Consider the following 14,000-nt stretch of genomic DNA (forward strand, 5'->3'; position numbering starts at 1 on the left):
TAGTATAGAAGAGATCTGGTCTATAGCCAGACGATTGTATTTATCAGGATAGGAATATTCTTCAACCAGACAATTTTATGAGTCATAGGAGACAATCTACCACCAGACAATTTTGTGCAGCTTGGGAGAAGTTGTGTTCCAATAAGACGATTTTATTTAGAGTAGAACTTCTAAAACCAGATAACTTTACCCAGTCCAAAGGGAGGCGTGGTATTGAAGGGGTGAACTCCGTGCACGCAACTGTAATGTTTCCAAGTACTGCTCGATAAGACCAGCACTATGTTCACTCATACCACGCAGACCTTTAACATCAGGTTCGCCATTCACCCATTTTAACTTACGATGTACAGTACTAAGTTACCCCCCCCTCCCCCTCCTTTCTTTTTTACAAGAGGTATCCCAATAATTGACTAAAATTGCTTGATGGTAACAAAGATATCGTACTGAAGATAAAAGTATTTCTCACTCACATTCACAGGCGTCCCCTAAATTAAACATTTTAAAAAGTCTGATGGGATAAGGAATGAAATCAGAACATCACGTAAGGGGATAAAGCACTGGAAGATATTCAAGACCGTACACTTGCACCCTGTACCTTGTAGAAAAGTTACCTGAAGTATTTATTTCATTGTGCTATACATGTCCACAGAGAAACAATACACTAGTTGCCTTCTTATCATTACTCCAGCACGACATAGTACAAAGCTTGCAGTCCCTTTATAGTCATCTGCAAGCCCTACTGTGTACATTTATTTTGTGGCTTTAATATTTCGTGTAAGAGAAAGTTGTTTTTTTTTTTTTAGCTTTATATACAGAAGGTTGAATTTTTTCACCGTTTGGAACTTAGGATAATATCTCATAATATCCATTTTTTTTTTTCCGGCTCTCTCAGTCCTTAGGGGCGGGAAAGGAGGTCTGGATGATGGTGAATGGCTTTAATTTACTTGGATGTTCATTCAGAGGAGAAACTGATTTCTAGTACTTTTTTTTATTACAAAGATAATGAAGCTTTTAGGATTACAATTAGAGTATTATTATTATTATTATTATTATTATCATTATCATTTATTTATCCTTTTACTTTTTGGACAACTTCGTTGAATATATTCCTTCCAAGAAGGTGTTATTTTTCCCAGTACTGTACTTAGTCAATAAATTATTGTTTTTTACAGTACATAATTGCACTGGGTGTGTCTTATCATCCTAGAAGGCAGTGCAGTGACCAGTGTGTATATATCTGTCTGTCCATCTGTCTGTACATATATATATGTATATGTATATCAGCTGTACTAGCTTCATTGCGTGAGTGTATCAGTACTCTCTTAGAAGACTGTTTTTCCCACTACCTTGTCAATGTTCCCGGTTCTTGGTCACGAGGAGGACTCGCATGTGCAAGTGAGCGTTTGAGTTGCACAGAGCCTCCTGAGCTAGTTGAAAGAAATAACCCTTCCTCCCTTCTTTTCACTTTAGGTTGTAACTACCATACCTATGCAAATATCACCATGACTACAGTTACAGTACATACAGCAGCTCTAGTTCATGGTGAATGTTAGCTTGATTTATCCAAACACTTGATTGGGCATTTGTTTTGATCATCCTGGTTGTAATTATCCAGGTCTCTTCTGATACCTCTGAACTTCTGATATTTTTTATTTATTGTTTGGATATGAAACAGAGGACTGGGTTCATATCCTATGGAGGCAACAAGAGGATTGCCTGAAGGTGTGTTTGTGTCCATAGTGATGTTTGGGTGAGACTGAAATAATGTGAGTTTGAACAGTAGGGTAACAATGGAAATGGAACTGTTACCTTAAGGAATACGTGTGGATTGCATAGGTTGGGTTACGAAATAATGAGAGAGATGAAAGATGTGAGGCAAGAATTTTGATTGATAAAGAAGAGTGCTTTAAAGGTCTGATCTTTGATGGAGAGGGTATATGTGAGTGATTTTGAAGGTGGGAGGAGATGTGGAAGGCCAAGGTGATATATGGATACTGTAGGCCTAAATAAGTGTGTGAGGAAAAACCAGAGTAAAGAAGTTGAAAAGCTAAGGAATTGATGAGGGATGAAAATGATGACTGAAGCGTCTATGGAAATGGACATTAACTTATTTTTGTAGTAGACTGAATAGCTCAACAGTTGTATGTGTAATGCATTAGAAGAAACAGATGGAGTCATGATTTCAGAGACTGGATGATGAAAATTATAGGGTGGCCTATATTACTGGGTACACTTTGATAGTTCTCCTAGTTTTGTGCCTTTAAGTTGTTGTGAGTCCTATCTCAGTCCATGTCTTGGGTGGAAATTATGGTTGGGATGAGGATCGTATGAACAAGCTCTGGGAGATGATAGTGGTTTTCTCCGTGGTTGTGCTGTTCCATGCCTGTCGTTGGGTTATTGCCCTTGCCTGCCTCACACATGCTTCACTCATTGCTCTTTTCAGGATAGAGGACCTTCCTTTTACTATGATTGCTTCACTTGATGTTAAGTTTGTTACTGATTGGGTGTCCAAGGCTTAGGGACGCTCTTTCCTCTCCACTGGTACTGATCATCTCCAAATTTCGTGCGGGAGATGGGTCTCGTCAGTGCTTGGTGAAAAGTTGGATAATGTGGTGGCCATTTCACTGAGCATGTCGTTTCGTAGTTATACCTTTGTGCTTTTTCTAGTTTGTGGATCTTACGTCTCTACATTGCTGGTGATACATCTATTGGGATGTTATTTGTTTTCTGTACATTGTTGATCATACTGCAAGATTGAAACATTTACACAATCACTTCTTCAGTGTTCTATACCGTTTGGCAGATTTTGTAGCGTTTTATTTCTTTTTCCAAGCCAGGCATTGGGCGAATTAAGTTCAAGTTGCAGCATTTAACATTTTCAGTAAGGACTACTCATGTACTGAGCTGTTATTGTTAAAGCCAAATTTGAATCTACTACCCACACATTGTTGGGAATACAGACTCCTTGGTGTAGCCACTTTCGGATTGCAATAGAATGTTCAACAGACAATCGCTGCCAGGTCCCACATCAACTCACTCGCATGTGCAAATTGAGGTCGCAACACAGGGTTTATGAACCACCAGCATTCACTATCATTAGATTGTTTGGGGGGACACAAGTAAATACTGTACAGAAATAAACATAGAATGTATTTGACACAATGAACGAAAAACGGTATTGATGAATGAAAAAGTGCCCGTACTACAAATTTTGCCGTGCTGTGCTGATTTTAAGTTTTGCCGTCAATGCCCAGGATACAAGACCTCGTGTTCTGGCTTCACAGTTAACAGGTAACAGAATGCTATTTAATGATGAAACAAGTACGAGTATATGAGTAAACACTTTAATAAACAGTAACTTACAGTAATATCACAACCTACAGGATACACACAAAAATTTGCAAAAACTTATCATATTGTCTCATAATACAGTACAGTTGTCCTGTAACATACAAACTGTTCATTCTAATAAAGTCTGGCCAGGTTTGAAATGTATGGCATCATTAGCCCATCCAGATGATCTTATTCGACTTGAAAGTGGTATCTCTTAATGAGGGATATTTGAAGGTTTTACATGGCCCCAAAATGGTATAGTGACAAATAGTATGGTACTTTCTTTGCACTATTGGCATCACTGAACAGAAGGAGATATGCTTAACGTATGGATGTAGGTCTGTACCAAATATGAACATGGAACAATCCTACAAATTATGTGACGAGCCCTACCGAAGATTTCATATTTTTTGGTGCATAGAATACATCTGACATTAATACTTCCACTTATACTCAAAGAATGTTTATACGTACAATATGTTGATACAAAACATGTACTAAAACAATTGTGTGAAACTTGAAACTGTGATGATGTGCATTCACACAGCGATCCTCCTAACTCTAGCCTAATTCACTGACCACTTCGATTTTGTATTAACAGCCCATACCCTCGTCGGTTAAGAAGGCTCCCTAGCACTTCTTCCTTAACAGTTTCTATTTTGCACAATATTTACTCGTATATGCAGACTTGTGATATTAGAATTATTTAAATAAGAGAGGAGGAGAGAAAGATAATATAAGCAAATTAAATCGCTTGGGAAGAGGTGTTAGGGAGCTTCCTTAACTGACGAGAGTATGGGACAAAGAATCGTTAGGTGAGGAGACTTTCTGGCACTTCTTCCATAAAGACTTATTTTGCCTGTTTCACCCTAATGTTTTTGTGTAAGGTAATAATTATATACTGTCGGTGTCCCTGTACTCCATTTCACCAAGTGTGTCACCATCAGCGATGTCCTCAACGCCTGTAGTGTTGATGTAAATCCTCTGCGCTTGGTGAACTTCTTTTTATTATCTTGAGAACCAGTATAAAGGCAGTACAAAAAGGTATATCCAGTACTGAAAACCTTTATCAGTGCCATAGGTGTTGAGGACATCACTGATGGTGCCAGACTTGGTGAAATGGAGTATAGTCAGAACAACATAAATGTGAATAGTAGCCTAAAGATATATATGCAGAAACACTGGCATGGAAGAGGTACAAGGAAGCCTCATGAGCTGACACGACTGTGGACTGAGATCACGAACAGATTTATGAAAACTACCTTTCGTAACTCAACTTTTCACAGGAAGGATAAGGATGTGGGAGAGCTGATTTTTCTCGTCTCTTGTTCATCCCACAAAAAAAATATATATCCGTGTTACTAGAAGATGATCGTAAGTTTGTGAGTCCGCGGGCCGAGATCACAAACGATGTATGATTTCTCGTAACTCAAATTCTCATAGGAAGGATGAGGAGCGGAGAGAGCTGATTCTTCCCGCCCCTCTCGTTCATCCTACAAAAAATATATCCGTGTTACTACAAGGTGATCGTAAGTTTGTGAATCCACGGACTGGGCGCAAAGTTTTTATGCGTCTTCTGGTGCGAGGTAAATAGTACAGCAGGCGACTCTTGCTCCGGCGTGTCCTGTGGTGAGGGAATCAGAGTGCCCGCCTCGCCCAAGGTCGTCCTCATCGGCGTGCACCACAATGGCTCGACCCACGACGGACCGTAGCCCCCACAGGGTCAGCACGTGGTCTTCAATCTGAAATACACCATCATAATCATCATCACCATCATCAGTCATCGTTATCATCATCCTGACCTCTTTTCCTATCATCATCATCGTCCTGACCCCTTTTCCCAGTCATCACCATCCATCGATCATCATCATCATCCTGACCCCTTTTCCTAATCATCATCATCATCCTGACCCCTTTTCCTAATCATCATCATCATCATCCTGACCCCTTTTCCTAATCATCATCATCATCCTGACCCCTTTTCCTAATCATCATCATCATCATCCTGACCCCTTTTCCTAATCATCATCATCATCATCATCATCCTGACCCCTTTTCCTAATCATCATCATCATCATCATCATCCTGACCCCTTTTCCTAATCATCAGCATCGTGACCAATTTTCCCAATCGTCCTTATCATCATCCTGACCTCTTTTCCCACCCAAGGATGGAGTGAAGTTGGGTCTAGAAATCAAACTGAGACTAAATTGACTGGCAACCAAGGAGACTCATTCTTCCTCAAAGGCTTATCAAATTTCATTCAGCCACGACTTTTATTCAAATTGATGTCTAATAACCAAGGAGATTCAGAGTCCATGCAACCATGATGTAGTAGTCAAGTTGTTGCACAGTTCCGTCAGGTAAAAACAAACCTACTATAGTTCACTCACTTTAACTTGGCCCAAATATTCGTCCTCTACAGCTAATTTCACGTAGCTCAGTGACAAAATAATACGGCTCTACATCCATTCCATAGCACTTCTTCATGACTAGCACCATAATCTAGTGTTAATTTATTGCCACACCTCAGCATTCAGGAAGGAAAGATGGTAATTTTAGGCCAGATTGGAGTAAAAGGAGTATAGCTACTTGTAGATGCGTAGTAAGTCTCTCTCTCTCTCTCTCTCTCTCTCTCTCTCTCTCTCTCGTATAATTTGCAGGGCTAAGTATAGGTAGTATGGCCGGGCATATCGACCCTCAAGTGTTCACGTGCGCAAGTGTTCAACCCGCCAGAGCCGTTACGTAGTTTCAATGTTGTTCCTTCTGCCATGGACGATTTTATTCAACTTAGAGAAAAACCAAAACTAAAAAAATATATATTACAAAAATGATCTGGGAGTTAAAAAAAAAAAAAAAAGTTAATGATTCTACCTTTGTAATACAGGTCTTTCACCTTAACTTGGCTCAGATTTTCGTCCTTTCGCTTCCTATTTCACGTAGCTCAGGGACAGAAGAAACGTTACCACTGCTTCACATCATTTCCAAAGCACTTCTTCATGACTAGCATCTTATTCTGATGTTAATCTATTGTTACTAAGAATGGATGACTGTGAGAAGGCAGTTTTAGGCCAAGTTAAAGTGAAAAGAGAGTAGCGTGCGCGTTGGATGTTTAGATGTGTATATAGGTGTAATAATATATAGCGTATTAATAAATTCTGTAGTATTAATGATCACTCCTATATGGTAAATAATATGTGCTGTCTCTTTGTTTTCTAGACTACTACTAGAACTACAACCTTCCCATAGCACTTCTTTGTGACTAGCATCGTAATGTGTGCGTTATTTCTGCTTTCGAGAGTCTACTACTAAAACTGCATCCTTTCCAGAGCACTTCTTTGTGACTGGCATCATAATTGTGTGTGTGTGTGTGTGTGTATGTTTTGGACGGTGCTACTATATATCCTTTCCATAGCACTTCTTTGTGACTAGCATCGTAATGTGTGTGTTGCTACTATATATCCTTTCCATAGCACTTCTTTGTGAATAGCATCGTAATGTGTGTGCTGTCTCTGCTTTCAGGACCTTACTACCAAAACAGTACCCTTTCCATAGCACTTCTTTGTGACTAGCATCATAATGTGTGTTGTCTCTTTCAGGACGCTACTGCTATAACTCTGTATTCATTCCATTGCACTTCTTCGTGACTAGCATTTACTGTCTGCTTTTTAAACCCCACTGCTAAAACTACCCTTTCCATAGCACTTCTTCGTGATTAGCAACATATTCTCAGTGTAAATCTCTTGTTACAGCAATCAAGATAGCCAAGGTAAGGGGGACGGGGTATAGTTAACATCGATCAAGTCTATTCTGTGTTAGGTAAGTGCTAGCTAACTTTCTAACACTTCAAATTTGATCCATTGTTAGGTATGTACTGTAATAATAAGTTAACCGTGATTCTTGTCCTCTTTTTTTTTTTCACATACTCTAACTCTTTCACCTTATTTAACCCAGATTTTCGTCTCTCTCTCTCTCTCTCTCTCTCTCTCTCACTCTATTTCACATAATCCTTTCACTTTAATTTGGCCCAGGTTTTTTTTTTTTTTTTTTAAACAGCGGCTGAATAAAACAAAGCTACGGCATAACAACTTTCCCATAGCACTTCTTCGTGACGCATCATATTCCAGTGTAAATCTATAAATACAGCTCAGCGTTTAAGATGGAGAGATGGCAGTTTTAGGCCAAGTTAGGGTAAACAAAGTATAGCCAACTATTACACTATCTCCTAACTTGATGGCGGCTTTATCCTCCTCATAGCACCTCTTCGTGACTAGCCTCATATTCCGGTGCATATCTATAGTTAAACTCAACGTTCAAGATGGAATGATGGCAATTTTAGACCAAGTTAGAGTAAAATGAGCATCCCTTAACAGTAATATGTTAGTAATGTCAGTAATTCTGCAATAAATTCTCAAGATTGCCATCCCGCCATCTTCAGTGTTCAGATGCGAGGAAGGAAATTAACATAGTACGATGCTAGTCACAAAGAAGTGCTGTGATAGAATGTAGAGTTGTAGCACTGTCTTCCACCAAGCTATGAGAAATAAGCTGCAAAAGGACGACAAATTAATCTTCACCTTAATGTAATCCAACTTTGTGCTATGATCTTTTTACTCTAACTTGACCTAAAATTGACATCTCTCCATCTTGAATGCAGAGTTGTAGCAATAAATTTACATTGCAATATGGTGCTAGTCACGAAGAAGTGCCGTGGATAGGATTCAGAGCCGCACCATTGTCCTTTCCTGCCGCAGAGCTACGTGAAATAAGCTGCAAAAGGACGAATATCCAAATTAATGTGAGCGAACATCAACTTGGACCAGATTTTCATTTTCCAGCGTTTTTCAGACAATACTGCAGCTTTACATCTTTCCCGTAGCATTTCTTCGTGACTAGCACCATATTTTAGTGTTAATCTACTACTACAGCTCTGCATTCAAGGTGGAGGCCAAATTAGAGTAAAAATTAAATTGTAAAATGGCAGCGTCCCACCATCCTTCACCCACAACTCTGCATTCTAGATGGAGAGATGGCAGTTTTAGGCCAAGTTAAAGGAAAAGAAAAGAGAGAGAAAAAAAAGAAAGAAAGATAAAGTCAACATTCCACTATCCTTCACCTTAATTAATCACATGTCATGATAGCGAAGATAAAAGACGAGGAACAGTGACCCCCGGGGAGGCCTTATCAGCATGTGTTATCACGTACACTTACATCCCGCTCAGAGGTAAGGTGGGGTGGGCGGCCGTGTGTATCTGCGTCATTGCCATAAGGAAAAATGAGTTAAATAAATTGTACCACCGTCTTCATTATGACTAGGCGTAAAATTACCTTCTCTACATCTCTCTTTATTTTGACTAGGTGTAAAATTGCCATCTCTCTTACATTGACTTGGCGTAAAATTGCCATCTCTATTTTATCTCTTCATCTCTCTTCACTTTGACGACGTTAAATTGCCTTCTCTGCGCCTCTTCCCTTTGACTTGGCGTAAAATTGTCACCATCCCATCTCGGATACTGAGTTTGAACAAGAGATTAACACTAGAATATACATGCCAGTCACGAAGAAGTGCTATGGGAAGGATGCAAAGCTGTAATATTGTCTCATGCTGCCACGGCGCTGCGAGAAACAAGCTGCAAAATGACGAAAATCCGGGCCAGATTAACGTGAAAAAACTAATACTCTGTTCAGTCTGACTTGGCCTAAACTTGCCATCTCACCATCTTGAATGCTGAGCTGTAACAATAACACTAGAATATGGTGCTAGTCACGAAGAAGTGCTCTGGAAATGACGCAGAGCAGCAGCATCGGCTATTTCCTCTTCGCCAATTTAAAGTGGGCGAACTGTGGGAACCTAAGGACATTTTATACGCAAGTAAACAGAGAAAGCTCCCTAACACCTCTTCCTTACCAATTTATTTTTCGATATGGCTGGTTAATATCTCTGCCTGTTATTTATGGAGAGTTTGGTGAAATAAGAATGATTTAAGCAACACAGAAGAGGAGGGCAAAGTGTAATAAGCCAAATAAATCGATTAGGAAGAGGTGTTAAGGAGCTTCATATTTTAAATTATCCAATCTACTTTTAAACACACGGATACTGTAGTTGCACCATCTCATCTCCCAAACTTTCAAATTATGTCTACGAGTATGCTTCTGTATCGGAAACAACTTTTTTCATATTCAAGCTTTTTTTTTTCTTTTTTTTTCCCCTAACTCTCCATTAATCAAAATGGTGTGGTTAGGAGGATTTTGACTGGTTAAGGGCCGAGAACCTCTTCACTGCGTCTTTGTCACAAGAGTAGATTTAGGTTAGAAAGTAATGGTGATTAATTGAGATAGACAGTTATGACGTGTTTTAATATTTATATATATATTGTCCATTATGAAAAGAGAAAGAAACAAAGTCTAAAGGACCGAAACGTAACCTTTTCCCTGCGTCATTGTCACAAGAGTAGGTTTAGGTCAGGAAGTATTGATGATACGGTAACTTGAGGTCGACAGGTGTGTGACGTTTACTGTTCTAATATCTATCCGTTTTATATACTGTATTATACATAGCGAAAAGAGGAACCAAAGGCTGAATGTCTGGAATTATTGTCCATCCTTCGCTACGTCTATTCACAAGAGTAGATTCGGGTCACAAAGTAGTGATGATACCTTGAGATCGACAGCTGTGTGACGCTTATTCTAATATTATATACATTTATTCAATTTATTTACTTATTTGATTACTTACTGTCTGTTATACGAAGAGAAGGAAACAAAGGCTGAAATTCCGAAGAGTTCATTTTAAAGCGTCATTCTACAGGAGAGGGTTAAGTAGGACAGAACCTCATTAGTCAGCACTCCACTTTTATACTGTCCTTTGTAAAAAAGAAGGAAACAAAGGCTGAGTATCTGGAATTATTGTGCATCCGAAGAGCGCTGATTTTACCAGGTCACGAAATAATGCGTCATTTTACACCAAAAGGTTAAGTAGGTGTGTGGATGAGGGATAGCACACCCTAACACCTCTTCCTGAGCGATTTATTTTGCTTATTGCACCTTGCCGTCGTTTTCTGTGTTACTTTTATCATTCCAGCAACTCCATAATTTGCATAATGTACAAAATGATATCAGCCAGCCGTATCCAAAAATAAATCGGTAAGGAAGAGATCTTACGGAGCTTCTTTAACGAAAATACGAGCCTCAGATAGCTTACTCAGCCGTCTTATAAGTGACCTAAGTAACTTCATATCAACTTAGCGATATATTAAACACATTTTTTTGTGTGTCCGACTCTGGGCATAGGCTTCACAGCCTGCTCCCAAGGCCCAGCAGTCCTCCTACATTCCATACACCTCTACATGCCACCACTTCGGCGCTAACACCCACCGTCCATATTGAATACATGCTAGGGCTGTCTCATACAGGACTGGTGTACTGGTATTAGGGGGGGTATGGGTCCGGTAGGACTGCAGGCCACCTCTCTACTGACTGAGCCACCACTTTGACTCTCTCTCTCTCTAACCTGTCTCTCTCCCCCCAAGCTATAACCTGTCTCTCTCCCCCAAGCTCTAACCTGCGTCTCTCCTCCAAGCTCTAACCTGCGTCTCTCCACCAAGCTCTAACCTGCGTCTCTCCACCAAGCTCTAACCTGCGTCTCTCCACCAAGCTCTAACCTGCGTCTCTCCCACTCCACATTTCCATTAGGTATATATTTTGCGTATCGATATGGCTTGGCTTAACGTACGAGAGAGGGAGAGGAGGAGGTGAAGTGTAAGGAAGTGTTCTGTGGCAGGCCAGAGTCTTACCCCCAGTGTCAAGGAAGTGTAGTGCGTCGTTATGCTTGCTTTACGTGTTATTAGGGTCGTGAGAGGGATTACCGTGTGTGTGTGTGTGTGAGAGAGAGAAAATTTATAGTAGTAATTCTGTGTGTGTGTGTGTGTGTGTGTGTGTGTGTGTGGCTTTGTACAGTTGTGGTCTGGAATATCGCTCTGCATTTTAGACGAACATTTATAAAAGTCGTACAAAATAATCTGAAAAGTGTGTTGTGCTCCAAAGACAGCAACACTGGGTTTCGAAAGGTATCGCTCACTGGGTCGTTTATCGTTCGGTTGTGGATCGATGTCAGTCTCTGCAGTAGTACATTCCTCTGTGTGTATCTAGTTTATGCATGTGTGTGTGTGTGTGTGTGTGTGTATGTGTGTAAGTATATGCATGTGTACCTGTGTCATGTGTGTGTGTGCATTTATGTGGTAAGTGGAAAAGAGGAAACGAAAATCACGGAGCCGTTAAGAAATAAATCACTTGGAGTTAAAAATAAAGTTCACTAAGGGTAAGTTCAGTCCTGAATAACTTATAGATGTGCTCTAAAATATTTGTAAGTAAAATATATTACAAAAACAAAACTTGGTACCCTTACTTATCAGGCATTTTTCTTCCTGTGTAGCAATACGGTAGGAAAACTTGTGTACCTCTCTCTCTCTCTCTCTCTCTCTCTCACACACACACACACACACACACACACACACACACACAAAACCACACCTATCCACACACACACACACACACCACACATCTTCCCACCCACACTCACACCTACACCAACACACACCTACACCCATACACACTCACACCCATTCACCCCTCTACACACCACTCACTTCCCCACACATACCTATACTCATCCCCCCCACACAAGTATACTCACCCCCCCCACACACACACACTACACCCTCCTCCACACACACCAGCGCACTCAAAACTCACGTCCAAACCCTCACCTGGACCACAGCCGTTTGGTCCTGGCCGCTCTCAATGTTGCCCAAATCGCCCACATGTCGCTCCGTGTCGTTGGGTCCAGCATGATTGAAGCCGCCGGGGTTGTAGTGGCCAGCCGCGTCCTTGCACCCATTCGCCGCCCCCATCACACCCCATTCGTGCACGTGGAACCCATGCTTGCCTTCCTTCAGACCTGCAGGGAGAGGAGAAGGGATGAGTTGGGTGATGGAAGAGTTTGTTGTTCGTATAATCATTGTCTTTTCTGATACCTGCATCGTTCACATCGTTATCTTTATCATCATCATTATCTATCACCATCATCATCAGCAACACCACCACTACCATCATCATCATTATCTATAACACCATCGTCATCATCAATACCACCACCACTACTATCATCATTATCTATACCACCATCGTCATCATCAATACTACCATTATCATCATTAGCAATACCACCATCATCATCAGTACCACCACCACTACCATTATCATCATCATCTGTACCACCATCGTCATCAGTACCACCACCACTACCTTCATCACCATCATCATCACATCATTAGTTAGTAATACCACCACCACTACTATCATCATCTTCAATAACAAAACCACCACCACTACCATCATCATCATCATATTAGCAATACCACCACCACTACCATCATCATCATCATGTTAGCAATACCACCACCACCACCATCATCATCATCATGTTAGCAATACCACCACCACCATCATCATCATCATCAACAACCACCTCCATTACCATTTTTTTTTTTTTTAACTAGGGGGGACATTTTTATTTGCAGGGGTCTGACGGTCTTCATGGATCCCTTCAGTACGAGAATGCTATTAAATTTAACCCCTTCACCCCGAGGACGCTGTTAGAATCTTAGCATCTCTGGACAGCATTATTTATTTTATTTTATTTTTTTTTAAATTGGGGAGTTGTAGTGATTGTTAACTTCCTTTTACCATTACCGGGCTCTCCTAACTGCGATAAGTTTGACAGTAACAAGACTGAACTGTAAAAAGTAGTAGGAAAGGTAGCAGTGGTGGTGGTGAAGGAGGTGGTGGTGGTAAGTGGTGATGGTGGTGGTAGCACTGATGGTGTAGTAGTAGTAGTAGTAGTAGTAGTAACCCCAGGCTCAAGTGAAAGTCAGCTTGGTGCACTGCAGGCTGAAGTTACCCTTTTCGTGCTGTCCACCATCCTCCTTTGGGAGGGTAGGGAGAGAGCCGAGGGACGTTTGTATAACCGGGCAGTGGAGCCACCTGGTTATATTATGTGCCACCGCGTGAAGGCATCCCAGGTTGAAAAGGAAAATAGTGATACAGCCTTCATTAAGCATTCCACTGAGTTACATAGATACACAGACCACATGTACTTTTCGGTTCAAGTACTGAGTAGCAGAAATACCTATATAGAAGGAGGAAAGGATAGTACAGGAGAGTGAGAGAGGAAAAAATATGATAAATGATAAAAGCGGGGCAGGAAAGCAACGCAGCAATGATATATAATTTCTAAACGCGAAACACTAACTCAGAGACAAACGACCACTCCATAAGAGATTGTGGCGTCTGGCAATAGATAGATAGGCAGATAGATACACGGTGTTGCAACATACTCGTGCATGCAGGATGTTGATAGCGTTTTGTGGTAGACAGCCTTCGTTAGTCACTTCATTACTCGTGGGCTAATCTGAGCCGGATATAAGCGTGTGGGGGTTACAAAACTCTCTCTCTCTCTCTCGGTAATTTTGGTTAGATTTGAAATTTTCCCGCCCAAACATTGCAATTTCTAAACATAATTAAATGCGAAACATTCTATTGCTAATTTAGTTTTAGACAAGATATTCCCGCCAGAACTTTGAATATTCTGCAAATAACAATACAGTCAA

The 14,000-nt window shown here is 40.6% G+C and overlaps 1 protein-coding gene across 3 annotated transcripts in view; it reads right to left on the minus strand.

The window, feature by feature from the left end:
• Positions 1 to 3,330: 3,330 nt before the first annotated feature.
• Positions 3,331 to 14,000, minus strand: part of LOC145398159 (superoxide dismutase [Cu-Zn] 5-like) — a 30,027-nt gene continuing 19,357 nt past the window's right edge. For all 3 annotated transcript variants that reach the window (XM_080271118.1, XM_080271111.1, XM_080271124.1), the window contains exons 4-5: positions 12,099 to 12,289; positions 3,331 to 5,075 (exon numbers count right to left, since the gene is read on the minus strand). In XM_080271118.1, the coding sequence (XP_080127244.1) occupies positions 4,899 to 5,075; positions 12,099 to 12,289 (368 nt within the window). In that variant the 3' untranslated portion in view covers positions 3,331 to 4,898. The remainder of the gene's footprint in view (positions 5,076 to 12,098; positions 12,290 to 14,000) is intronic.

This window comes from Coenobita brevimanus, chromosome 5 (genome assembly GCF_032717465.1).
Source record: "Coenobita brevimanus isolate Jiangsu-jjx chromosome 5, ASM3271746v2, whole genome shotgun sequence".
Taxonomy (NCBI): Eukaryota; Metazoa; Arthropoda; class Malacostraca; order Decapoda; family Coenobitidae; genus Coenobita; species Coenobita brevimanus.